The sequence below is a fragment of the Cetorhinus maximus genome, chromosome 13 (assembly GCF_964194155.1).
Source record: "Cetorhinus maximus chromosome 13, sCetMax3.hap1.1, whole genome shotgun sequence".
In the NCBI taxonomy this organism is placed as follows: Eukaryota; Metazoa; Chordata; class Chondrichthyes; order Lamniformes; family Cetorhinidae; genus Cetorhinus; species Cetorhinus maximus.
This window is the reverse complement of record NC_135891.1, coordinates 75,713,613-75,740,823: the sequence shown is the minus strand read 5'-3', so window position 1 is coordinate 75,740,823 and position 27,211 is coordinate 75,713,613. Positions and strand designations below refer to the sequence as shown.

The 27,211-nt window shown below is 45.4% G+C and overlaps 1 protein-coding gene across 2 annotated transcripts in view; it reads right to left on the bottom strand.

Moving 5' to 3' along the window:
* Positions 1-9,455, bottom strand: part of safb (scaffold attachment factor B) — a 77,019-nt gene extending 67,564 nt beyond the window's left edge. For both annotated transcript variants that reach the window (XM_078555588.1, XM_078555587.1), the window contains exons 1-3: positions 9,221-9,455; positions 7,388-7,475; positions 7,079-7,140 (exon numbers count right to left, since the gene is read on the bottom strand). In XM_078555588.1, coding sequence (XP_078411714.1) covers positions 7,079-7,140; positions 7,388-7,475; positions 9,221-9,376 — 306 coding nt within the window. In that variant the 5' untranslated portion in view covers positions 9,377-9,455. The remainder of the gene's footprint in view (positions 1-7,078; positions 7,141-7,387; positions 7,476-9,220) is intronic.
* Between the last annotated feature and the right edge of the window lie 17,756 nt (positions 9,456-27,211).

Genomic DNA, 27,211 nt, shown 5'->3' with positions numbered 1-27,211 from the left:
GTTGATAACTCGAAAGAATTTTTTTGAGTCTGATTGGTGAGGTGTTACCACGGAGAAAGCAATGAAGAAATAAAGGCTCCCCATGAAGGGTGTTCCATGATTTGAGCCCATGTGTTAATGAAGTAATTAGGAAAGTAAATGGTACGCTGGCCATAGAGTACAAAAAAAAAGGTGCGAGGCTAGAACATACTCCTTTTGTTTGCAGGGAATGGGTCCCTGCACATGAATGTATGTCACTTCTAGCAAGCTTAAATGAGCCACATTACGAACTCGACTGATTATCTTAAACTGGTCGTTAGTGTAGTGCACTCAGGATTGTTTTGCAAGTGCCACCCAATTGCGGAATCACATCTAACGATTGCTGTTTTGTTTTGGGTTCTGTAAGCATGGGCTGATAGTGAGCACAGTCCGTACTCTGCCTATCACAAACAACATAAAGGACATGCTGTTTGATTTGATCAGCCAATCGTTGGAACATATGGCCCACGTACCTGACATTGCACCTGCACTGAAATTCATACAACAGCATTGGTGGTAATACTATTAAACATCCTCTCTGGCACTGAAAATTAACTATAGTGTAAAGGTGTTTTTTTCCTATTTTAATTATATAAGAAACTAAGAAATAGAAGATGTAGTCTATATAGCTCCATGAATCTGCTCTGCCATTTAATAAGATCATGGCTGATCTTTTATTTCAATTCCACTTTCCCTACAATCCGCATCTCTCTCAAGCCCTTTTAAGAGTCCAAACATTTGTCTCAGCCTTGAATATACCCACCGGCTGAATATCCAAAGCCATCTGGGGTAGAGAATTCCAACAATTCACAACCCAAGTTAAGAAATTTCTCCTCACCTCAGTCTTAAATGACTGTCCCAAAAAGCCTGAGGCTGTGCACCGTGTTTTAGACTCTCTAGTCAGAATGTAGCCTCTCAGCATCCACTGTCAAGCCCTTTCCGAATCATATCTTTCAATGAGATCATCTCTCATTCAACTTGAAGGCCATCCAGGAATCCATCTAGGGAAGCTTCACTGTGCCCCCTGCAAGGCCTTCTTTATGTACAGAGACAAAAACTGTGCACAATACTCCAGATTTAGTTTTCAAAAAGTTTTGTACAATTACAGCAAGATTCTCTTACTCTTGTACCTTGCTAATTACTTAATTTCTTAACTTGGGTTGTGAATTGTTGGAATTCTCTACCCCAGATGGCTTTGAATGTTCAGCCAGTGGGTATACTCAAGGCTGAGACAAATGTTTGGACTCTTAAAAAGGCTTGAGAGAGATGTGGATTGTAGGGAAAGTGGAATTGAAATCAAAGATCAGCCATGATCTTATTTAATGGCAGAGCAGATTCATGGAGCTATATAGACTACACCTTCTATTTCTTAGCTACTTATATAATTAAAATCTGAAAAAAAACACCTTCACACTATCAGTAGTTAATTTTCAGTGCCAGAGAGACTTTTTAATAGTATTACCACACAATTGTACAATGCCGTTGTATGAATTTCACTGGGCCCACATCCTAGAACATCCTAACATCAGTGTGAGTGTACCTAGGCCACATGGACTTCAAGGGTTCAAAAAAGGCAGCTCACTGCCATCTTCTCAAGGGCAACAATGCTGGCCTTGTTAGCGACAATCATATCCCATGAATGAATAAAAAAAAACTGTTATACAAGGACACTCAAATTCCTCTGAAGACATTTAATAGCTTCCCAATTGTTTAAAAATATTTTCTCTATTTATCACCAAACTAGTGGATTGCTGCAGAGATCAGTGCTGGGGCCTCAACTATTTATAATCTATATTAATGACTTGGTTAAAGGGACAGAAGGTATTGTGGCCAAATTTGATGATAAAAAGATAGATAGGAAAGCAAAGGGATACAGATAGGTTAAGTGAGTGGGCAAAAAAATTTGCAGATGGAGTATCATGTGGGAAAATATGATGTTGCTCACTTTGGCAGGAAGAACAGAAAAGCAAAATATTATTTAAATGGAAAGAGGCTGCAGAATGTTGACGGATCTGGGTATCCTTCTACATGAATCAAAAAAGTTAGCATGCAGGTACAACAAGTTAGGAAATTAATTGGTAAAGCAATGGTGCAAATGGCCCACTCCTGCTCAGTTTATGACCTTAGGAAGGTAAATGGAATGTTGGCCTCTACTGGAATATAGAAGTAGGGAAGTCTTACTACAGCTGTACAGAGCACTGGTGAGACTGCACCTGGAGTACAGTGTAGAGTTTCTCTTTGTTTGAGGAGGAATATACTTGCATTGGAAGCAGCTCAAAGAAGGTTCACCAGGCTGATTCTAGGGATGAAGGGGATGCCTTGAGGTTGAGTAGGTTGAACCCGTACTCTCTGAAGTTTAGAAGATTCAGAACATAAAAGATTCTGAGAGCTTGATGGGGTAGATACTGAGGGGATGTTGCCTCTTGTGGGAGAATTGACAACTTGGACACACAGTTCAAAAACAAAGAGTCTTCTATTTAAGAGACAAATGAGGAATAACTTATTTTCCCAGAGGGTCGTTAGTCATTAGAATTCCTTCCCCAGAAAGCAGTGGAGGCTGGGTCATTGAATATATTCGAGGCTGAGTTACAGGTTTTTGATTGACAAGAGATCAGGGTTATGGGGACAGGCAGAGAAGTGAAGTTATAGCCTCAATCAGAGCTGCCATTGCTGAATGGTGGAGGACTCAAATGGGGCTCCTTTTTTTAAAAAATGATTTAAATGAATAATCTCACATTGTACTCGATCTGGCAACTCCTTGCCAAGTCAGTTAACCTATCTATATGCTTTTGCAGACTCTCCAACCTTGTTTGGTACAGTCGGTTATTTAACTTAGAGGAAGTAACCCAGTGTAAAACATCCAAGTTAGAAGCATAGATTATAAAAAGTTGAGACCTAGCACTGATCCTTGTGGCACACTTAGTAACAACCTGCCAAACTAATTGTTGGAGATTTCAAAGATGTAATTTTTAAAGAGACATTTCCTTTTTTCCTTTCTTATTCCATGCTTTCTTTCCCTCTGATTTGGCAATAATTCACCCCACTCCAATTTACATTTCCTTCTTGGTCTTTGTGCTAATTTCACAAGCCTTCAATTTAACTGGTTAAGGAGATAACACAGCTACTCATTTCAATATTTTGTTATTTCTTTCATGGAATGTAGGCATCAACATTTGCTTCCCATGCCCAATTACTCTAGAGAAGATAGTGGTGGAGCTGCCTTCTTCAACTGCTGCAGTCCATGCGGTACGCCCACTGCTGTTAGGAAGGGAATTCCAAGATTTTGACCCAGCAAGTGAAGGAATGTCAACAGTTTGAATGGGAACAGGCATCTGCTGCCCTTGTTCTTCTGAGTGGTAGAGGTTGCAGGTTTGGAAGGTGCTGTCAAAGAGCCTTGACAAGTTGCAGCAGTGCATCTTGTATATGGTACACACTGCTGTTACTGTGTGCCAGTGGAGGGAGTGGCTAAGGTGCTGGGGTGCCAATCAAGTGGACTACTTTGGCCTGAATGGTGTCAAGCTTGTCGAGTGTTGCTGGAGCCGCACTCAGCCAGGCAGTGGAGGGTATTCCATCACACTCCTGACTTGTATCTTGTAGATAGTGGACAGGCTTTGTGAAGTCAAGAGAATTACTTGCTGCAGAATTCCCAGCCTCTGACCCGTTCTTGTAGCCACAGTATTTTTATGGCTGGTCCAGTTCAGTTTCTGGTCAATGATAGTCCCCTGAATGTTGACAGTGGAGGATTCAGCAATGGTAATCGGTGTTGGGTCCCTTGCTGTTTGTGGTACATATAAACGATTTAGACTTGAATGTAGGAGGGTTGATCAGTAAGTTTGCGATGGCACGAAAATTGGTGGGGTGGTAAATAGCGAGGAGGATAGCCTTAGATTACAGGAGGATATAGACAGGCTGCTCAGTGGCAAATGGAATTTAATCCGGATAAGTGTGAGGTGATACACTTGGACAGGACAAACAAGGCATGGGAATACGTGAAGAATGGTAGGACCCCGGGAAGTACCGAGGGTCAGAGGGACCTTGGTGTGCATGTCCACCGGTCCCTTAAGATAGTGGGACAGGTAGATAAGGTGGTTAAGAAGGCATATGGGATACTTGCCTTTATTAGCCGAGGCATTGAATATACGAGCAGGGAGGTTATACTGGAACTGTATAAAACGCTGGTTAGGCCACAGCTAGAGTATTGCGTGCAGTTCTGGAATCCGTATTATAGGAAGGATGTGATTGCACTAGAGAGAGTGCAGAGGAGATTTACCAGGATGTTGCCTGGGCTGGAGAGTTTTGAGTTATGAGATTGGGTAGACTGGAGTTATTTTCCCTGGAGCAGAGGAGATTGAGGGGGGGCATGATTGAGGTGTATAAAATTAAATGGGGCACAGATAGGGTAGACAGGAAGGAACTTTTCCCCTTGGTGGAGGGATCAATAACCAGGGGGCATAGATTTAAGGTAAGGGGCAGGAGGTTTAGAGGGGGTGTGAGGAAGAATTTTTTAACCCAGAGGGTGGTGGGAATCTGGAACTCTCTGCCTGAAAGGGTGGTAGAGGCAGAAACCCTCATAACATTTAAGTAGTATTTGGATGTGTACTTGCAATGCCATGGCATACAAGGCTATGGGCCTAATGCTGGAAAATGGGATTAGAATAGTTAGGTACTTGTTTGACCGGTGCAGGCTTGATGGGCCGAAGGGTCTTTTTCTGTGTGTAGACCTCCATGACTCTATAATACCACTGAATGAAGGGAAGATGGTTAAGATTCTCGCCTGGTGCTTTTATAGTGCAAATATTACTTGCCATTTCAAGTCAGTCCAAGCCTGAATGTTGTCCACATGCAGCAAGGCCTGGAGAAGGACTGCTTCAATATCTGAACATTCTGCAATCATAAGCAAACATCCCAACTTCTGACCTTTTGATCGAGTGAAGGTCATTGATGAAGCGGCTGAAGATGGTTGGGCCTAGGACACCACACAGATGAACTCCTGTATTGATGTCCTGGGGGTGAGATGATGGCCCTCCAACAACCACAACTATCTTCCTTAGTGCTAGGTATGACTCCAACCAGTGGACATTTCCCCAGTTCCCACTGACTTCAGTGTTGCTAGGGCTGCTTGTTGCCACACTGTACTCCCACCAAGACCAATATATCCTTTCTGAGGTGCGGTGCATAAAGCTGCACACAGTATACTGTGTGGTCTAACCAGTGCTTTGTGTAGATGTAGCATAACTTTTTCCCCTTGTATTCTAATCCTCCAGGTATAAAGGTCAGAACTCCAATAAGCTTTTATATTATTTTTTGTACCTGTTTCAGGGCATTTTAATAATCTATGTATATCAAATGTCTCTTTAGACCTAAAGGATAAAACTGGGTAATCTCTAAATGGCGATAAACCAAAAACAGTGGAGGTCTGAAGTGGATGACCTCACACTGAAATCCAGTTTTACCCATTCACTTCATCTTTCAGTAACTCTCTACATTTTTATGCTTCGACCTACACTGTTTACAATGCTGTCTGTGTTTGTGCAATCTGCAAACTTATGATGTGGCTTTCTATCCAATCATCCAAGTTCTTAGCAAGTACAATGAATAGCTGAGACCTCAAGACACTCTTGTTACACATCACTAGTCACATCCTGCCAATTAAGTGTACCAGCCCATTATTACCTTGTTATTTATTTGTTAGAAGAGAATAAAACCCAAGCGTACTAAATGCACAAAGCTGGATAATCTGAGAAAAATATAAAAACTCCACGGTGATCATCCAGAAACATTAAGATAAAAGCAAAATACTGCAGATGCTGGAAATCTAGAACAAAAACAAAAATACCTGGAAAAACTCAGCAGGTCTGACAGCATCTGCGGAGAGGGATACAATAACATCAACTGCATCCCTCTCCGCAGATGCTGTCAGACCTGAGTTTTTGATCCAGAAACATTAACTGTTTCACTCTCTGCAGATGTTGCCTGGCCACTGTGCTTCCAGAAATTTTCTGTTTTTATATTAAAATGTTCCAAGTAGCTTTCTACATATCCTACAACAGTCTGGATGCAATTTGGATATTTATTTATAGGATGCACACAAAGAAAAGAAAACTTCTAAAGACATTTAATGCAAAGTTTAAAATCTGAAAAAACATCATATAAAGATTTCAGAAATGTTCTTTCAATTTTTATGCACTTAGCAGACAAAATGGCAGTGTCAAGGCAAAGATGACAAAAAATGATACAATGGAGAAATGTGGAAATGCCACTCAATTCAGAACATCAAAGTAGGAAAGCAAAAAGAAAATGATCCAATAGGTGCTGTAAAAACAGGTGTTGACTTGAGGCATCAGGTGTTACAACGCGAGCACAAAATCAGGACACAGGGGACTGGCATAGTTAAGTGCACACAGTTGACAGAAATTAAGCACACATTGTTGGCCTTGAAGAGTATCCATATCCAAACTTGTAAAAAATATTTTTTGCTGAGCCTTACCCAAAATAGATCCAAAGAACTTCCAAGACACCAGATTAAGACTATTTCACAGACAAGTCCTTTTTAAAATCTATTCTTCTCCATTTACAAAAAAACCAGAGCCAATGCACTATAAAACATAGGCAAGATTAATTGCCATTTAGACTCAAACAAAAGAAGTTCCACTATCTAATGTATTTTGCAGAACAATTAACTGGATGAACAGTCTTTCTTTAAATTGTGGATTTATCCCTTTTTAAGTGCCTATAAAATCAAAGGCATCAATTAATATACATCATTTTTATATCAAGAAATAAATGCAATGTGTATTATGTTTGAAATGTAGTGTAGATGCATTTTTGGGTAAACTCACTACACTGGACTCTTTCTAGATTACTTTGAAAGAACCATAAATTACAAGACCAGTCAAAATTAAAAATCAAGTCATGGTTATTAGGAACAATGAAGGAGCCTAAATGTGGGACACAATCAGTTTTTTGCTGCACAATTCCACTACTAGCATCTTTATCTTCAAATGTAATACTATGGAATGAATATATACAATGCAGACATCAACCTTGCCCAATCACCAACCTGTCCATCGCCAGAATCTTCCTCCAGACCATCATCAGTTCCATCATCCTCTGCTCTCCGACCTACCACCAAAAAAATATAAATAATCTTCAAGGTTTAAATTACATGACGGGATGCACACGTACAGATCTTGTTTAAGATTATTCATGGTGAGCTTAAGAGTGTAATCAAAATTACAGAAACATGAATAAGATGTTTAATATTAGTTCACGATGAACCAGAAGGGTGAGATAGAGAAATGGTCACAGGGAAGGTGTTGAGTATTCCATTTACAAGGTATATGCCATACACGTCATCTACACAAACTACCTTTTCCTGACCGCTTTGATATTTTCCGTCCTGGAGTGTCCGCCGCAATTGGAATTTCATCAGGATTCCCTCCTTCCTCTTCTACTGCCTGAAGGCAGAAACCACAGTTATTATATGGCAAGAGTAAAAAACTTGCATTTAAAATATATTTTTGGGCATATGTGCTAAAAGCTAAATACTTAAAAGGGGTGAACATCCCAGCGATTAGTTAAAATAATTAAACCAGTTGAGGAATTTGTTGAAATTCCACTCAAGTATATTACCCAAAAGGAGGAATTTGATACTAATAGGGGTTCTTGAAATCGCCCTATGATTTAACACAACCCGTCCATTCCATTACTGGCAGAACCTTGGCTATCACACTGTTACAGGCTTCAATTTTCTGGCTGCATACCAATTCATAGTTCAAAAGCCTCCCTAAATATTACCTCTTTAACCATGTGTTCACCACCTTTAACTTACGCTCTCTGCTTGCTGAAATTCACCAAACCTCTTGTAAATCATCTTCAAATGATATATTTTGCATAAACTATGTAAGTGCAAGTTATTAATTTTTATTTCAAGCATTTAGGTGGAAAACCTGCAAGATTTACATTAGCTCAAATGTAACTCCTGAATCCACCCCAACTTCATCATGAATTACTTTTAGATATTCCCCAAACCAGCAACTTCAAGGAAAACAGTTTCCAATGCAAGGAAAATGGCTGAAATTCCAAGACGTGGCTGAAAAATAACTGCAATACTGGAAAATATACAGAATTGCTGTAATGGAGATAATTTAGACAAACTAGCAGACACTGCAACCATGTTTTGCTCATATTTGAGTCTTATATTAATTTAAGTTTGCAACCTTACAAATTCCATCATATTTAGACATCCTTTTTAATTCCCACACTTTTTTTTCGTGTTGTAATTTTCAAACTCGTGAGAATCAATAAAATTGTTATTATAAACTATTAATCTACTTCGTTACTTTGTGTTTTAATCTCCAGCACTGATATATTTCTGGTACTTTGCTGGAGCTATCAATTTTGGCTTCTGCATGAACACAAGACACTAGACTATCATCCCTACTTCTCTTAGTTTTGCAACTGACGCTGTGGAGATTAGAAAGAACATTCAGTTACTCCAATCAGTTTAGAATCGGATATTATCAACAATTTCCTTAAAACATACTTCAGTTTAAGGTCTAGTGTGACACCAGGGATGAAAGGAATGGACATTTACTGCAAATGGTATTTAATTAAGGTCTTTCTGGTGTATATTAATTCTCAGGGAGATTGCTAATCTGGCTAGCGAAATACAATCTGCAGTAACAGGGTTCAAATTGGTCCCAGAAAACACGTGGCATTTATAGGGACAAAAAGAAATCCAGAGAAGCTTTTGCACAAAATTGGCAAATTAGCTCTAAAGTTTAAGAGAAAACAAAGTCAATGTGGATTTTAAATAGAAGCGAGTGGACATTCTCAGCCCAAATTTCAGAGGAACGATTTGAGAGAGGGTTTGGGCTGGAACTAAGGCCACTCATTGACATTTCTGCTAAAAATAGGGCATTTGTTTGGAGGAAAAACGGGGATTAAATAACCAACCGCAGTTCCATTAAGAATTTGAGCTGAATCCGAAGACGCCTCGCCTCGAAGGAAGTGCGGCAGCGGGGCAACTAAACCGACTGCCGAGGATGTGCGGCCTCATCCAGCAGGGCAGAGGCCTCACCCCCGGGAGGGGGGGGGGGTGGAGAGAGAGAGAGGCCGCCTCAATGGGAGACCCTGGGGCCCGCGGTGCTGCCGATGCCTCAGGCCTGGCGGTTTGGAATGGCCGCCGAGGCCTCCTCACCTTGCGGAGCCGCTCCACCAGGACGCTCTTGTTGCCGCTCGTATCGAGGTTTCTCTTCTTCAGCTCCGCTTTCAGATCCACCACCCGCAGCTCGGTGATGCTGCGCAACTCTTCCGCCGTCGCCGTCTGCGCCACTGCCCCGCTCTCCGCCGCCATCACCGCGATCCGACCGCCAGGGATGAAGTGGACAAAATGGCGCCACCTGCTCGAAAGGGAAACCGGCACCACGAATTGCGCATGCGCGGCGGGGCCGCCGGGCGCGGGGGCGGTGAAGACTACGCACGCGCGCAATATCCAATCCCAGCGGCCATCTCAAAAATGGGACAATGAGAATTGGAACATTCAGTATAGAATTATTAAAGTTCATGGATCATAGATCGACATATAATGAATACATTATGTAAACCAAACAACTTATATTTATAAAGCACCTGTAACTTAATGAAACATGCTTAATGAAAGGTGCTTCACAGGAACATGAGAAAAACAAAATCTGACACCAAGCCACATAAGGAGATATCAGGGCAGAGGACCAAAAGCTTGGTCAAAGGTAGGTTTCACACTGGTGGGAAGTGATCAAGGGAAGCATCAAGAGGTTTTTCATCCTCAAAGGCACCCAGAAAGCTAGAAAGGAACAGAGGGAAATGTCCCGACTCCAGGAAAAGATGCAGAATCTGCTCCGGCTGCGGTCGATGGGGGTCGATGTCAAGGAGGAGCTCCAAGAGGTGAAGGGCCAGCAAGCCTCGCACTTTGCCTCGGAGGCCTCCAAGATCATCTTCCGTTCCAGAGTCCGCTCCGTGGAGCAGGATGAGACGTGCTCACGTTTCTTCTTCCAAAAGGTACACAGAGAGCGCTCTGTGATCAGCAGCCTGAAGGAAGAAGACGGCTCAGTAAAGTCATCACGGTCCGACATTCTGAGGATCAGCAAATCCTTTTATGCCGGACTGTATGACGTGAAGCCCACGGACAGCACGGCCTCCCAGTCCTTCCTGTCCTCTATTACGGAGGTCCTAGACCACAGTACGCGGGAGAGCCTAGACAAACCGCTAACTCCTGACGAACTGACTAAGGCCCTCGAGTCCTTCGAGAAGAGTAAAACCCCCGGAAGCGACGGCCTGCCGGCGGAGTTGTATTCGGCTCTGTGGGACTTGATCGGCCCAGACCTGCTAGAAGTGTACGAGGGTATGCTCCTGGCCGGCAGCATGTCAGAATCCATGAGGAAAGGCATCATCACCCTCATCTACAAGCACAAGGGGGAAAGGGAGGAAATTAGAAATTGGCGACCCATTTCACTGTTGAATATGGACTATAAGATTCTGTCCAAGGTCATCGCCAACCGGGTCAAATCCGCTCTGGAATTGGTGATTCACCCTGACCAGACCTGCTCTGTGCCAGGCAGGAAGATCTCTGACAGCCTGGCGCTGCTCAGGGATACGATTGCCTATGTACAGGACAGGGGTGTGGATACCTGCCTCATCAGCTTGGATCAGGAGAAGGCCTTTGACAGAATATCGCACACCTACATGGGGGATGTGCTCTCCAAAATGGGGTTTGGGGAGGGAATTCGAAATTGGATCCAACTGCTCTACACTAACATCAGTAGCGCAGTCTCAATCAATGGGTGGGAAACAGATAGCTTTCCGATTAAATCTGGAGTCAGGCAGGGCTGTCCTCTCTCGCCTGTCCTTTTTGTGTGCTGCATAGAACCCTTTGCCGAGTCCATCAGGAAGGATCTGGGCATAAGAGGAGTGACGATCCCAGGCAGTGGAGGCACTCAGGTAAAAGCCTCCCTGTACATGGACGACGTCGCCGTCTTCTGCTCGGATCCGCTGTCGGTGCGCAGACTGATGCACGTCTGCGACCAGTTCGAACTGGCCTCGGGAGCCAAGGTAAATCGTGGGAAGAGCGAGGCCATGTTCTTTGGGAACTGGGCTGACCGATCCTTTGTCCCCTTCACTGTCAGGGCTGACGGCCTGAAGGTGCTGGGGATATGGTTCGGAGGGACCGGGGCATGCGTTAGAAACTGGAAGGAGCGAGTGGCTATGGTGAAAAGGAAACTGGGCATGTGGGAGCGACGCTCCCTCTCCATTGCGGGTAAGAACCTGGTCATCAGGTGTGAGGTACTCTCGCTGTTGCTGTACGTGGCGCAGGTCTGGCCCATTCCACACTCCTGCGCGATGGCGATCACTCGAGCCATCTTCCGCTTTATCTGGAGGTCGAAAATGGATCGTGTCTGCAGGGACGCGATGTACAAGCCTCTAGATAAAGGGGGAAAAAACGTGCCCAACATCGCCCTCATACTGATGGCCACCTTTGTGTGCGGCTGCATCAAGCGGTGCGTAGACCCTCAGTACGCAAACACCAAGTGTCACTACGTGCTGAGGTTCTACCTGTCCCCGGTGTTGCGAAGGATGGGTCTGGCCACGCTGCCGCGGAACGCTCCAAGTAGTTGGACCGTGCCGTACCACCTGTCCCTGGTGGAAAAATTTATGCAGAAAAACACCTTTGACCACAAGTCCATCAGGCAGTGGTCAGCACGTAACGTCCTAGAGGCCCTGAGGGATAAGGAGAGGGTGGACCCTGTGGGATGGTTCCCCGAGCAGACTGTCAAAGTCATTTGGCAGAATGCCTCATCGCCAGAACTTTCCAACAAGCACCAAGACGTAGCTTGGCTGGTGGTGAGAAAGGCCCTCCCCGTCAGATCCTTCCTACACGCCAGGAGTCTCACCCCCTCTGCACGATGCCCTCGAGGTGGCTGTGGTGGGGAAGAGACCGTTGTTCACCTCCTTGTGGATTGTGCCTTTGCAAAGAAAGTCTGGAGAGAGATGCAGTGGTTGCTGTCGAGGTTCATCCCGAGCAGTTCTGTGACACAGGACTCTGTGCTCTACGGGCTGTTCCCAGGGACACACACCGAGACAAACATCAACTGCAGCTGGAGGATCATCAACTCGGTGAAAGAGGCGCTTTGGTCTGCCCGAAACTTGTTGGTCTTCCAGCACAAAGAGTTGTCCCCGACCGATTGTTGCGGACTGGCACAATCCAAAGTCCAGGACTACGTGCTGAGGGACGCACTAAAGCTTGGGGCAGCTGCCGCAAAGGCGCAATGGGGAAGGGTCGCTGTCTAAGACCTTTCTACCACAGCGCACCGAGAGACTGGGAACTGTTTAGAGCCCCTCGGGCTGTACAGATCAAAATGAAAGGCTGTAAATGACTGTAATATTGTTTGTACTGATGCACCTGGTGATACATTTTGTAAAAGTTTAACCTGGATTGTACCCTTGTAATGTTGTTTTTGAAATGGTTTTGAATGTGATTGAAGATTTTTATGAATAAAGTATATTTTTACAAAAAAAAAAAGGTAGGTTTTAAGGTTCCCCGAGCAGACTGTCAAAGTCATTTGGCAGAATGCCTCATCGCCAGAACTTTCCAACAAGCACCAAGACGTAGCTTGGCTGGTGGTGAGAAAGGCCCTCCCCGTCAGATCCTTCCTACACGCCAGGAGTCTCACCCCCTCTGCACGTTGCCCTCGAGGTGGCTGTGGTGGGGAAGAGACCGTTGTTCACCTCCTTGTGGATTGTGCCTTTGCAAAGAAAGTCTGGAGAGAGATGCAGTGGTTGCTGTCGAGGTTCATCCCGAGCAGTTCTGTGACACAGGACTCTGTGCTCTACGGGCTGTTCCCAGGGACACACACCGAGACAAACATCGACTGCAGCTGGAGGATCATCAACTCGGTGAAAGAGGCGCTTTGGTCTGCCCGAAACTTGTTGGTTTTCCAGCACAAAGAGTTGTCCCCGACCGATTGTTGCGGACTGGCACAATCCAAAGTCCAGGACTACGTGCTGAGGGACGCACTAAAGCTTGGGGCAGCTGCCGCAAAGGCGCAATGGGGAAGGGTCGCTGTCTAAGACCTTTCTACCACAGCGCACCGAGAGACTGGGAACTGTTTAGAGCCCCTCGGGCTGTACAGATCAAAATGAAAGGCTGTAAATGATTGTAATATTGTTTGTACTGATGCACCTGGTGATACATTTTGTAAAAGTTTAACCTGGATTGTACCCTTGTAATGTTGTTATTGAAATGGTTTGGAATGTGATTGAAGATATTTTATGAATAAAGTATATTTTTGCAAAAAAAAAAGGTAGGTTTTAAGGAGTGTCTTAAAGGAGCAAAGCAAAGTGGAGAAATTTAGGGAGGCAATTCCAGTGCATAGGGACTAGGCAGCTGAAGCCACAGCAACAAATGGTGGAGCAATTATAATTGGAAATGCACAAGAGGCCAGAATTAGAGGAACAAAGACATCTCAGAGGGTTATGGGATTGGAGGGAATTAGAGATAGGGTGCGGCAAGTCCATGGAGGGATTTTAAAGTACTTTGTAAACATTTTATGTATTCATGTAGGTTTTAGCCAATCTACATTTACTAGTGTCAGAAGACTCTGAAGCTGCTACATCGTCTGCAAAACACTGTAATCAGCCCCTACCCCTTCTCACACGCACTAATCAGCCTCTCTCCCCACCCCCCCACACACACACTGTAATCAGCCCCCACCCTTCCAGCACCCAAACACTGTAATCAGCCTCTCCGCACCCCCAACACACTGTAATCAACCTCTCTCCCCATCTCCGCACACTGTAATCAGCCCCCCTCCCCCTCACACACAGTAAACCCTCTCTCCAAACCCTCCCCCCCTCCACACACACATTAATTAAAACTTGCTACTCTTAACTCCCCTCATACTCCACTGGAGTGCACTGAGGGGTACGAGGAGGAAAACTGTGTAATCAATGCTATCTCCCTTTCAGACTGGATTACGAAATAATCAAAAACAAAAAACTACTGCGGATGCTGGAAATCCAAAACAAAAACAGAATTACCTGGAAAAACTCAGCAGGTCTGGCAGCATTGGCGGAGAAGAAAAGAGTTGACGTTTCAAGTCCTCATGACCCTTCGGCAGAACTGAGTAAAGTTAGGAGAGGGGTGAAATATAAGCTGGTTTAAGGTTGGGGGTGGGGGGGGCGGGTGGTGGTTGTAGGGACAAGCAAGCAGTAATAGGAGCAGATAATCAAAAGATGTCACAGACAAAAGGAACAAAGGGGTGTTAAAGGTGGTGATATTATCTAAGAAAATGTGCTAATTAAGAATGGATGGCAGGACACTCAAGGTACAGCTCTAGTGGGGGTGGGGTGGAAAGACTGACGACAGGGTATTACAGTTATAGATTTAAAAATAATGGAAATAGGTGGGAAAAGATAAATCTATATAAATTATTGGAAAAAACAAAAGGGAGGGGGAAGAAACGGGAAAGGGGTGGGGATGGGGGAGGGAGTTTAAGATCTAAAGTTGTTGAATTCAATATTCAGCCCGGAAGGCTGCAAAGTGCCTAGTCGGAAGATGAGGTGCTGTTCCTCCAGTTTGCGTTGGGCTTCACTGGAACAACGTAGCAAGCCAAAGACAGACATGTGGGCAAGAGAGCAGGGTGCCGTGTTAAAATGGCAAGCGACGGGGAGGTTTGGGTCTTTCTTGCGGACAGACCGCAGGTGTTCTGCAAAGCGGTCGCCCAGTTTGCGTTTGGTCTCTCCAATGTAGAGGAGACGGCATTGGGAGCAACGAATGCAGTAGACTAAGTTAGGGGAAATGCAAGTGAAATGCTGCTTCACTTGAAAGGAGTGTTTGGATCCTTGGACAGTGAGGAGAGAGGAAGTGAAGGGGCAGGTGTTGCATCTTCTGTGTGGGCATGGGGAGGTACCATAGGTGGGGGTTGAAGAGTAGGGGCTGATGGAGGAGTGGACCAGGGTGTCCCGGAGGGAACGATCCCTACGGAATGCCGCCGGGGGGGTGAAGGGGAGATGTGTTTGGTGGTGGCATCATGCTAGAGTTGGCGGAAATGGCGGAGGATGATCCTTTGAATGCGGAGGTTGGTGGGGTGATACCATCTTCCGCCGTCTTCGTCTCCGTGCTCATTTCTTTGGGCAGGAGTCCTCTCCCCGTTCAACGGATCCTTTTACCCACCTCCAATATTCTCCCTCCACCTGGACCCCCCCCCCCCCTCTGGATTCTTACCTTCTCTTGATCTTTTCATTGAAAACTGTCGGCGTGACATTAGCCGTTTCAATTTCTCTGCTCCTCTCACCCATTCTAATCTGTCTCTCTCTGAACTTACTGCACTCGTTCTCTCAGGTCCAACCCCAACATTGTCATCAAACCCGCTGACAAGGGTGGTGCTGTTGTTGTCTGGTGCACTGACCTCTACCTCGCGGAGGCTGAGCGTCAACTCGCAGACACTTCCTCCTACCTCTCCCTGGACCATGACCCCACCACTGAACATCAAGCCATTGTTTCCAGGACTGTCACTCACCTCAGCTCCTCTGGAGATCTTCCTCCCACAGCTTCCAACCTGATAGCCGCCCAACCTCGGACGGCCCGCTTTTACCTCCTACCCAAAATCCACAAACAGAACTGTCCCGGCAGACCGATCGTGTCAGCCTGTTCCTGCCCCACGGAACTCATTTCTCGTTATCTTGACTCCCTTCTCTCTCCCCTTGTCCAGTCCCTTCCCACCTACATCCGTGATTCCTCTGACACCTTACGTCACATCAACAATTTCCAGTTCCCTGGCCCCAACCGCTTCCTCTTCACCATGGACGTCCAATCCCTCTACACCTCCATCCCCCACCAGGATGGTCTGAGGGCCCTTAGCTTCTTCCTTGAACAGAGGCCCGAACAATCCCCATCCACCACTACTCTCCTCCGTCTGGCTGAACTTGTTCTCACACTGAACAATTTCTCCTTTAACTCCTCTCACTTCCTTCAAATAAAAGGTGTGGCTATGGGTACCCGCATGGGCCCCAGCTATGCCTATCTCATTATGGGGTATGTGGAACATTCCTTGTTCCAGTCCTACTCCGGCCCCCTCCCACAACTCTTTCTCCGGTACATCGATGATTACTTCGGTGCTGCTTCATGCTCTCGTCGGGACCTGGAAAAATTTATTAATTTTGCTACCAAACTCCATCCCTCCATCATTTTCACATGGTCCATCTCTGACACTTCCCTTCCTTGACCTCTCTGTCTCAATTTCTGATGATAGACTGTCCACCAATATCCATTACAAGCCTACCGACTCCCACAGCTATCTTGACTACAGCTCCTCACACCCCGCTTCCTGTAAGGACTCCATCCCATTCTCTCAGTTCCTTCGCCTCCGTCTCATCTGTTCTGATGATGCTACCTTCAAAAACAGTTCCTCTGACATGTCCTCCTTCTTCCTTAACTGAGGTTTTCCACCCACGGTCGTTGACAGGGCCCTCAACCGTGTCCGGCCCATCTCCCGCGCATCCGCCCTCACACCTTCTCCTCCCTCCCAGAAACATGATAGGGTCCCCCTTGTCCTCACTTATCACCCCACCAGCCTCCGCATTCAAAGAATCATCCTCCGCCATTTCCGCCAACTCCAGCATGATGCCACCACCAAAGACATCTTCCCTTCACCCCCCCCGGCGGCATTCCGTAGGGATCGTTCCCTCCGGGACACCCTGGTCCACTCCTCCATCAGCCCCTACTCTTCAACCCCCACCTATGGTACCTCCCCATGCCCACGCAGAAGATGCAACACCTGCCCCTTCACTTCCTCTCTCCTCACTGTCCAAGGGCCCAAACACTCCTTTCAAGTGAAGCAGCATTTCACTTGCATTTCCCCTAACTTAGTCTACTGCATTCGTTGCTCCCAATGCGGTCTCCTCTACTTTGGAGAGACCAAACGCAAACTGGATGACTGCTTTGCAAAACACCTGCGGTCTGTCCGCAAGAAAGATCCAAACCTCCCCGTCGCTTGCCATTTTAACACGGCACCCTGCTCTCTTGCCCACATGTCTGTCCTTGGCTTGCTGCATTGTTCCAGTGAAGCCCAACGCAAACTGGAGGAACAGCACCTCATCTTCCGACTAGGCACTTTACAGCCTTCCGGGCTGAATATTGAATTCAACAACTTTAGATCTTAGACTCCCTCCCCCATCCCCACCCCTTTCCCGTTTCTTCCCCCTCCCTTTTGTTTTTTCCAATAATTTATATAGATTTTTCTTTTCCCACCTATTTCCATTATTTTTAAATCTATAACTGTAATACCCTGTCGTCAGTCTTTCCACCCCACCCCCACTAGAGCTGTACCTTGAGTGTCCTGCCATCCATTCTTAATTAGCACATTTTCTTAGATAATATCACCACCTTTAACACCCCTTTGTTCCTTTTGTCTGTGACATCTTTTGATTATCTGCTCCTATCACTGCTTGCTTGTCCCTACAACCACCCCCCCCCGAACTTCTCTCCCCCTCACCCTAAACCAGCTTATATTTCACCCCTTTCCTAACTTTACTCAGTTCTGCCGAAGGGTCATGAGGACTTGAAACGTCAACTCTTTTCTTCTCCGCCAATGCTGCCAGACCTGCTGAGTTTTTCTACGAAATAATTAGGATGGTTACTCCCCCACCGACCCTACACCCAGCATCCTCCATCACCACCCACATACTCACCAATATAAGAACTGACTCCTCCTCAGGTTCCAGTTAATTTTTTTCAGATCAATCGGTTTGTTCATCCACTTTCCTTTCTCTTAATCCACACCAGGTTCCAATACGGATCTAGGAACAGGAGCTCCCGTGGTGGTGAGTTCTCTACACATGACAGTTTTAAATGGTCTTGAGAAGAAGAGAAACAATTCCAGGGCCCAAGCCAACAGAGCCGAGATCTGATCCGATAAAAACGATTCAGTGGGAAAAGTAGGAAATGGTAGAGGAAAAAGTCAATGACTCACGCATCAAACTTGTTGTTCATAGTGTTGGCATGGGGCAGGACTCTCCTCACTGACTCAGAGAGAGGGACTGACAGACGAGCAGGGTAAGGGTAGGACGGACACCATCTTGACCTCGGTGCCAGTTCAAGGTGCAGCCTAAGGGGAGGGGAGCTCACCCCCTCCCCTTTCCCCCCCCCCCCCCCCCATCCCCGCCCCATCTCCGTCCCAGAGATCTTTCGGGAGCCACTGGGTTAGTACTAAAGAATCTGAAGTGCTGGAAATGGCCAGTAGGTGAATAGCTGAGGTACAGGGGCAAATGTTTCAATTGGGCTTGCCATGCCATCTTATTTACAAAATTGCTCATCATTTGATCCTTGCTGCATGCCAGGTGTCTCACCACCACTGCACACTGTCTTTGAGGCAGCTGTGGTGGGAAAGAGACTGTTGCTCACCTTCTTGAATATGGCTTTGCAAAGAAAGTCTGGAAAGAGATTCAGTCGGTTTTGCTGCGTTTCATTCTGAGCAGCTTCATAACACAGGTCTCTGTGCTCTGTGGGCTGTTCCCAGGGATGCACACTGAGACAAACATCAATTGTTGCTGGAGGACCATCAACTTGGTGAAAGATGTGCTTTGATTTTTTAAAATTTATTCTTTCATAGGATGTGGATGTTGTTGGCTGGGACAGCATTTATTGCCCATCCCTAATTGTCCTTGAGAAGGTGGTGGTGAGCTGCCTTCTTGAACAGCTGCAGTCCATGTGGTGTAGGTACATCCACTGTGCTGTTAGGAAGGGAGTTCCAGGATTTTGAGCTGTCAAGGGGCAGCGATATATTTTCCGAGTCAGGACAGTGTATGGCTTGGAGGGGAACTTGCAGGTGCTGATGTCCCGTGCATCTGCTGCCCTTGTCCCTCTAGGTGGCAGAGGTTGTGGATTTGGAAGGTGCTGTCGAAGGAGACTTGATGAGCTGCTGCAGTGCATCTTGTAGATGGTACACACTGTTGCTACTGTGCATCGGTGGTGGAGGGAGTGAAGGACTAAGTCAGTCCATGGGGTGCCAATCAAGCAGGCTGCTTTGTCCTGGATGATGCCAACCTTCTTGAGTGTTGTGGGAGCTGCCCTCATCCAGGCAAGTGGAGAGTATTCCATCACACTCCTGACTTGTGCCTTGTAGATGGTGGACAGGCTTTGGGGAGTCAGGAGGCGAGTTACTCTCTGCAGAATTTCTAGCCACTGCTCTTGTAGCCACAGTATTCATATGGCTAGTCCGGTTCAGTTTCTGGTCAATGGTAACCCCCAGGATGTTGATAGTGGGGGATTCAGCGATGGTAATGCCATCGAACGTCAACTGGCGATGGTTAGATTCTCTCTTGTTGGAGATGATAATTGTCCGGCACTTGTGTGGCACGAATGTTACTTGCCACTACTCAGCCCAAGGCTGGATATTGTTCAGGTCTTGCTGCATTTGGCCATGGACTGCTTCAGTATCTGAGGAGCCGCAAATGGTTCTGAACATTGTGCAATCATCAGCGACCATCCCCACTTCTGACTTTATGATGGAAAAAAGGTCCTTGATGAAGCAGCTGAAGATGGTTGGGCCTAGGACACTACCCTGAGGAACTCCTGCAGTGATGTTCTGGAACTGAGATGATTGACCTCCAACAACCACAACCACAGAGTTTTCCCCCTGATTCCCATTGGCTCCAGTTTTGCTCAAACTCCTTGATCCCACACTCTGTCAAAAGCTGCCTTGATGACAAGGGCAGTTACTCTCACCTCACCTCTGAAGTTCAGCTCTTCTTTCCATGTCTGAACCAAAACTGTACTGAGGCCAGGAGTTGAGTGACCTTGGCGGAACCCAAACTGAGCGTCAGTGAGCAGGTTATTCCTAAGGAAGTGCTGCTTGATAGCACTGTTGATGACCCCTTCCATCACTTTACTGATTATTGAGAATAGACGGATGGGGCAATAATTGGCTGGGTGAGATTTGTTCTTTTTTTGTGTACAGTACATACCTGGGCAATTTTCCACATTGCCAGGTGGGTGCCAGTGTTGTAACTGTACTGAAACAACTTGGCTAGGGCGCAGCAAGTTCTGGAGCACAAGTCTTCAGTACTTTTGCTGGAATATTGTCAGAGCATTTGCAGTGTCCAGTGGCTTCAGCCGTTTCTTGATATCATGTGGAGTGAATCGAATTGGCAGAAGACTGGCTTCTGTGATGCTGTGGACCACCGGAGGAGGCCAAGATGGAACATCCACTTGGCACTTCTGGCTGAACTGGTTGCAAATGCTTCAGCCTTGTGCACTGATATGCAGGGCTCCCCCATCATTGTGGATGGGGATATTTGTGGAGCCTCCTCCTCCAGCGAGTTATTTAATTGTCCACCACCATTCACGACTGGATGTGGCAGGACTGCAGAGCTTAGATCTGATCCGTTGGTTGTGTCTATCATTTGCTGCTTATGCTGTTTGGCACGCAAGCAGTCCTGTGTTGTAGCTTCAACAGTTTGACAGCTCATGTTTCAGTATGCCTGGTGCTGCTCCTGGCATGCCCTCCTGCACTCTTCACTGAACCAGGATTGATCCCCTGGCTTGGTGGTAATGGTAGAGTGGGGGATATGCTGGGCCATGAGGTCATAGATTGTGGTTGAGTACAATTCTGCTGCTGCTGATGGTCCACGGCGTCTCATGATTGCCCAGTCTTGGATTGTTAGATCTGTTTGAAATCTATCCCATTTAGCACAGTGGTAGTGGCATACAGCATGATGGAGGGTATCCTCAATGTGAAGGCGGGGCTTCATCACCACAAGGACTGTGTGGTGGTTACCCCTACCGATACTGTCATGGACAGATGCATCTTCTGCAGACAGGTTGGTGAGGATGGAGTCAAGTAGGTTTTTCGTTTCTCCCTCTTATTGGTTCCCTCACCATCTGCTGCAGACCCTGTCTAGCAGTTATGTCCTTTAGGACTTGGCCTGCAGTGGTGCTACCGAGCCACACTTGGTGATGGACATTGAAGTACCCCGCCCAGAGAACATTCTGCGCCCTTGGCACCCTCAGTGCTTCCTCCAAGTGGTGTTCAACATGGAGGAGCACTGATTCATCAGCTGAGGGAGGGCGGTACGTGATCATCAGCAGGAAGTTTCCTTGCCCATGTTTGACCTGATGCCATGAGACTTCATGAGCGATGTTGAGGACTCCTTCCTGACTGTATACCACTGTGCCGCCACCTCTTCTGGCTCTGTCCCGTCGGTGGGACAGGGCATACCCAGGGATGATGATGATGGTGGTGTCTGGGACATTATCTGTAAGATATGATTCTGTGAGTATGACTCTGTCAGGCTGTTGCTTGACTAGTCTGTGAGACAGCTCTCCCAATTTTGACACAAGCCCCCAGATGTTAGTGAGGAGGATTTTGCGGGGTCGACAGGATTGAGTTTGCCATTGTCATTTCCAGTGCCGAGGTCGATGCCGGGTGGTCTGTCCCATTTCATTCATTCCTTATTGACTTGTTTTTAGTGATTTGATACAAGTGAGTGGCTTGATAGGCCATTTCAGAGTCAACTACATTGTTGTGGGTCTGGAGTCACATGTTGACCCAGTGAGGAGGGAATTAGTGAGCCAGATAGGTTTTACAACAATTGACAATGGTTTTATGGCCATCATTAGACTTCTAATTCCAGATATTTATTGAATTCAAATTTTACCATTTGCCATGGTGCGATTCGAAATCGGATCCCCAGATCCTGGGTCTCTGGATTACTAGCCAAATGACAATACCACTAGGCCACTGCCTCCCCTCTATTACAAAAAGTATAGAGGAAGTTTCCTGGGGATCTCTTATTCCAATTTTCATCCTCTATCCTCCTCTCCTACATCGAGTCAAGAGGTTGTGGATTCAAACCCCCATCCAGACACTCGAGTACATAATCCAGGTTGACGCTGCAATACAGGACTGATTGCACTTTTGGAGGTGCCCTCTTTAGGACGAGCAGGTGGCTGTAAAAGGTCCCATCGCGCTACTTTGAAGAGCAAGGGAGCTCTCCCTGGTATCCTGGCCAATATTTATTCTTCAACCAACATCACTTAAACAGATGTTCTGGGCATTACCACTTAGCTGTTTATGGGATCTGATGCCTTTCCCACATTGCAACAGTGATTACATTTCAAAAGAGTTAATTGGCTGTGAAATACTTTGGGGCACTGTTCCATACTGTAAGGAAATAATTAATCAAATTGTCTCAAAGTCTTCTGATGTCAATCACAAGGCAAACTTCCTTTACTTTCTATACCACAGTGAGCAAGGTGTTTAGATTCCTTGACTAAAACTGGCATTGGTTTGCTGTTAGTACTGCTTGCCTATACTTGGGAACTAGACCTGAGACCCTGGCTCAATCCTGAGCCTGCTCAAACTAAAAACAAAATACAATACAGTTAGCAGCCTTCTTTGAAATTAATGACACATCCCTTTGCACCCTTGTCTCACCATATGTTCTCCAATCATGAAAAACATATAGTCCCCCACCACCTCCTGATATTCAGTCACACCTCAGTTTACTCTGAGAGAAAAAGAGCTCTAGTCTGTTCAATCCTTCTGAACACTTATAACTTCTTACAGTTCTGGTATCATCTTTATAAATCCTTTTTGAACCTTCTAGTGTCTCTTTGTCCTTTTTTATAACATGAATACCATAACTATTCACTAGTATATAAATTCAACTAGTTATATACCTCTATGGTCCTATACAAGCTTCTCTGCTTTTCTCTGCACTGAGAGTGTTGCTTTGAGTGCACAAAATGTAAAGCAGGAGTTTGGTGAGTGGGGGAGTTCAGTGAAGAGGGGAAGGAGGTGCTCTTTTCTTTTTCTACTTTTTTTCAGCCTCCAGTAGCTGGCTATTACTTCGGTATAGGGGAATAAGCTGATTGGTAGGTAACTAGTAAGTAATTCTACTTATTCCATTTGTAATATATAGTTTTTTAAAGTTACAGTGTGGCAGATCAGCTTGGCCCAGTGGAATGTACATTCTGCGGTATGTGGGAAGTCATGGATGCACCATGTGTCCTAGACGAACACATCTGCAGGTAGTGTCACCGGCTGCAGAAGCTTGAAATCTAGTTTATGGAACTCGAGTGGCGGCCATGAGGCTGAGAACTATGTGCATAGCACGTTTAGGGAGGCAGTCACATCGCAGGTTAGGAGCGTGCAGGAAGGGAGGGAATGGGTGGCTGCCAGGCAGTCTAAGAGAACCAGGCAGGGTAGTGCAGGAGTTTCCTGAGTCTATCTTGCTTGCTAATCGGCTTTCTATTTTGGATACTAGTGAGGGCAAGGATTCCTCACAGGAGCGCAGCCAGAGCCAAGTCCGTGTCACCATGGGTTGCTCAGCTGCACAGGAGGGGAGGAAGAAGAGTAGAAGAGCAATAGTGTTAGGGGTTTCAATAGGCAGAGGATCAGACAGGCATTTCTGCAGCAGTAAACGTGACTCTAGGATGGTGTGTTGCCTCCCTCGTGCCAGGGTCATTGATATCGTGGAGTGGCTGCTGCACATTCTTCTGGGCGAGGGTAAACAGCCAGAGGTCATGGTCCACATTGGTACCAATGACATAGGTAGGAAGAGGGATGAGATCCTTAAAGCAAGTTTTAGGGAGTTAGGAAGGAATTAAAAAGCAGGACCTCAAGAGCAGTACTCTCAGGATTACTCCCAGTGCCATGTGCTAGTGAGCATGGGAATAGGAGGATTGAGCAATTGAACACCTGGCTGGAGAATTTGTGTAGGAGGGAGGGCATCAGCGTTCTGAGGCATTGGTACCAGAAATGCAGGTGGGACCTGTATGGATGGGTTACACCTTAACAGGGTCGGGACTAATATCCTCGCAGGGAGATTTGCCAGTGCTGTTGGGGAGGGTTTAAACTAGTTTGTCAAGGGGATGGGAACCTGAGGGGTAGCTCAAATTGGAAGGAAGTAAAGCTGGTAACAGGAAGTAGAAAAGTAGCAAGCGAAGTTAGAATGCAGGTGAAACAAAGATGAGCATCAACCAGGCTTGGAATGCAGAATAATGTTAAAGACAAAGTTAAGGGGACTCTACCCGAATGCATGCAGCATTCACAACAAGGTAGATGATTTGAAGGCACAAATATAGGTAAATGGGTATGATCTAATTACTATTACAGAAATGTGGCTACAGGGTGACCAAGAGTGGGAACTGAATATTTAAAGATATTCAACATTTAGAAAGGACAGGCAAAAAGGAAAAGGAGGTGGTGTTGCGTTGATAAGGGACGGGATCAGTAAGAAAGAATCTCAGATTAGAAGAACAAATGTGGAATCTCTTTGGGTGGACCTAAGAAACAGTAAGGGGCAGCAAACATTGGTAGGAGTTGTTTATAAGCCACCAAACAGTAGTGGTAATGTGGGGCATGGTATTAGTCAGGAGATTAGAGAAGCATGTAGCATAGGTAATACAGTGATCAGGGTGACTTCAATCTGCATATAGACTGGATAAATCTAATGAGCACTAATGCTGCAGAAGACGGGTTTCTGGAGTGTGTTGGGGATGGTTTTCTAGAGCAGTATGTTGAGGAACTGACTAGAGAACAGGCTATTTTGGATATACTATTATGTAATGAGAAAGAGCTAATTAATAATCTTGTTGTAAAAGAACCTTTAGGATGAGTGACCATAATGTGATAGAATTTTACATTATGTTTGAAAGTGAGGTAGTTCAATCTGAAGCCAGGGTGTTAAATTTGAACAAAGGAAATTATGAAGGTATGAGGGATAAATTGGCTGAGGTGGATTGGGATTTGGACTACACAAGGTATGATGGTACACAGGCAATGGATAGTCTTTAAAGAATTATTGCATAGTTTACAGCAACTATACATTTCTTCAAGGCACAAAAATCCTAAAAGAAAAGTCAGTCCACCGTGGCTAACAAAGGAAGTTAAGGATTGTATAAGATTAAAAGAAAAGGCCTATAAAGTTGCCAGAAATAGAAGTAAACTTGAGGATTGGGAGCATTTTAGAATACAGGAAAGGAGGACCAAGAAACTGATAAAGAAAAGGAGAATAGAATATGAAAATAAACTAATAAAAATCATGGGGAACTGTAGACCTGTTCGCCTTACATCAGTAGTTGGGAAAATGCTAGAATCTAATTTAAAGGGTGTGATAAATGGACACTTGGATAATAATGATCTGATTGAACATAGTCAACATGGAATTATGAATGGGAAAACATGTTTGATGAACCTTTTGGAGTCTTCTGAGGATGTTACTGACAGAATTGATAAAGGGGAGTCGGTGGATGTAGTGTACTTGGATTTTCAGAAGGCTTTTAATCGAGCTCCCCACAGGAAGTTGGTTAGCAAAATTAAAGCACATGGGATAGGAGATAGTATACTGGCATGGATTAAGAGTTGGCTACCAGGCAGAAAACAGAGATTAGGGATAAATGGATCATTTTCAGGTTGGCAGGCTGTGACTACTGAGTACTGTGGAAGCTCAGTCATTGAGAATGTTTAAAGCAGAAATTGACAGGTTTCTAAATACCAATGACATAAAGGGATATGGGGATAGTGTGGGAAAAAGGCATTGAAGTGGATGATCAGCTATGATTGTATTGAATTGTGTAGCATGGTTCGAAGGGCTGAATGGTCTACTCCTGCTCTTCTGTTCCTATGTTTAATTCTACCCCTCTTGAAACCTACTCCAGCACTTGGTTTGCATTTTTTATGGCCTTGTCAACCCGTGTTGCTATTTTTAACAAGTGATTCATTGTATCTGTACTCCTAGATCCTCTGTCACTCTAGTCCATTAGATTCTCTTCCAAGGAGTATGCAGCCCCCTTACTCCACCTACCAAAACCGCACTTACATATAATGAAATTCACTTTCCAATAACAAACACATCATGCAAGTTTATTAACAGCATGTATTTTGCCTCAATCTTCCTCCGTATTAACTACACGCACCTCCAATTTGGTGTCATCTGTAATTTTGAAATTGTACTTCTGATCCCCAAGCTCAAATCATTCATATAAATGGAAAACAACAGTGGTCCCAATCCTGTGTGGTTCTGATCCCGTGTGGTCCCAATCATGAGTGGTCCAACCTAGGTCAATACAAGTTCAAAAAGCTTCTCTGCTTTTCAATTCTATCCCTCTAGAAATGAACTCCAGTGCAAGGAAGTTCCTTCAACCAATATAACTAAGGACAGATTATCAGAATCATTTACAGTAAAGTCCCACCGTTCGCAGGGTTTATGTTCCCGCGATATCTCACAAACACTGAAATCACAAAGGGGGAACATGTTTTTGAATGGGATTTAGTTAGATCTGTTCCAGCCATGCGAGCGCAGAAATGGACTCCAGCAAAAATGTGGTGCACTGTTGGACAGACAGGGGAGCCTTTGAGCATAGTGTCATGGCTCTTGGCAGGAGATTACCAAAGCATGCAATGTGCATGGATTCCTTGAATTCTTTCTAAAGGGTTAGTTAAGAATTATACGGATGGGAAAACTAGGGGACAGGTTTATAAAATACATAAGGCATAGAGTTAGGTTAGATGCTAGTGAAGATTTAAAATTGAATAGTGCCGTTATTGTAGCTCTGGATGCTCCATAATGCCTGCTGTCTCCCTGGGAAAAGAAGAACGAGAGAGAGAGAAGAAACCGTGGATAAGTGAGCATTGTTCACGTGATGGGCAATGCTGTCTACAAAGTAAAAAACGCAGGTAAGTGAATTCGCGAACAAGGAAGTCGCAAACGGCGGGACTTTATGTATCTCATTATGGTATGTTAGCCTTTATTGCAACGGGGTTGGAGTATAAGAGTAAAGAAGTCTTGCTGAAGTATATCGGCTTTGGTGAGACCACCCCTGGAGTACAGTGTATAGTTTTGGTCTCCTTACCTAAGGAAGGATATACTTGCATTATAGGGGATGCAGTGAAGGTTCACTGGATTGATTTCTAGGATGAGGATTATTCCATGAGGAGAGAGTGATTAGAATGGGCTAAATTCTCTGGCACTTAGAAGAATGAGGTGATCTCATTGAAACTTATAAAATTCTTAGGGGGCTCAACAGATACGGAGAGGCTGTGTCCCCTGGCTAGAATAATGGTAGGCAATATATGGCTCAGGGGCCATAACTGGTTTACTAGTTGATTCTACCCAACCTAAACAATGGTTCTCAAACTGGGGTCTGCTGGAG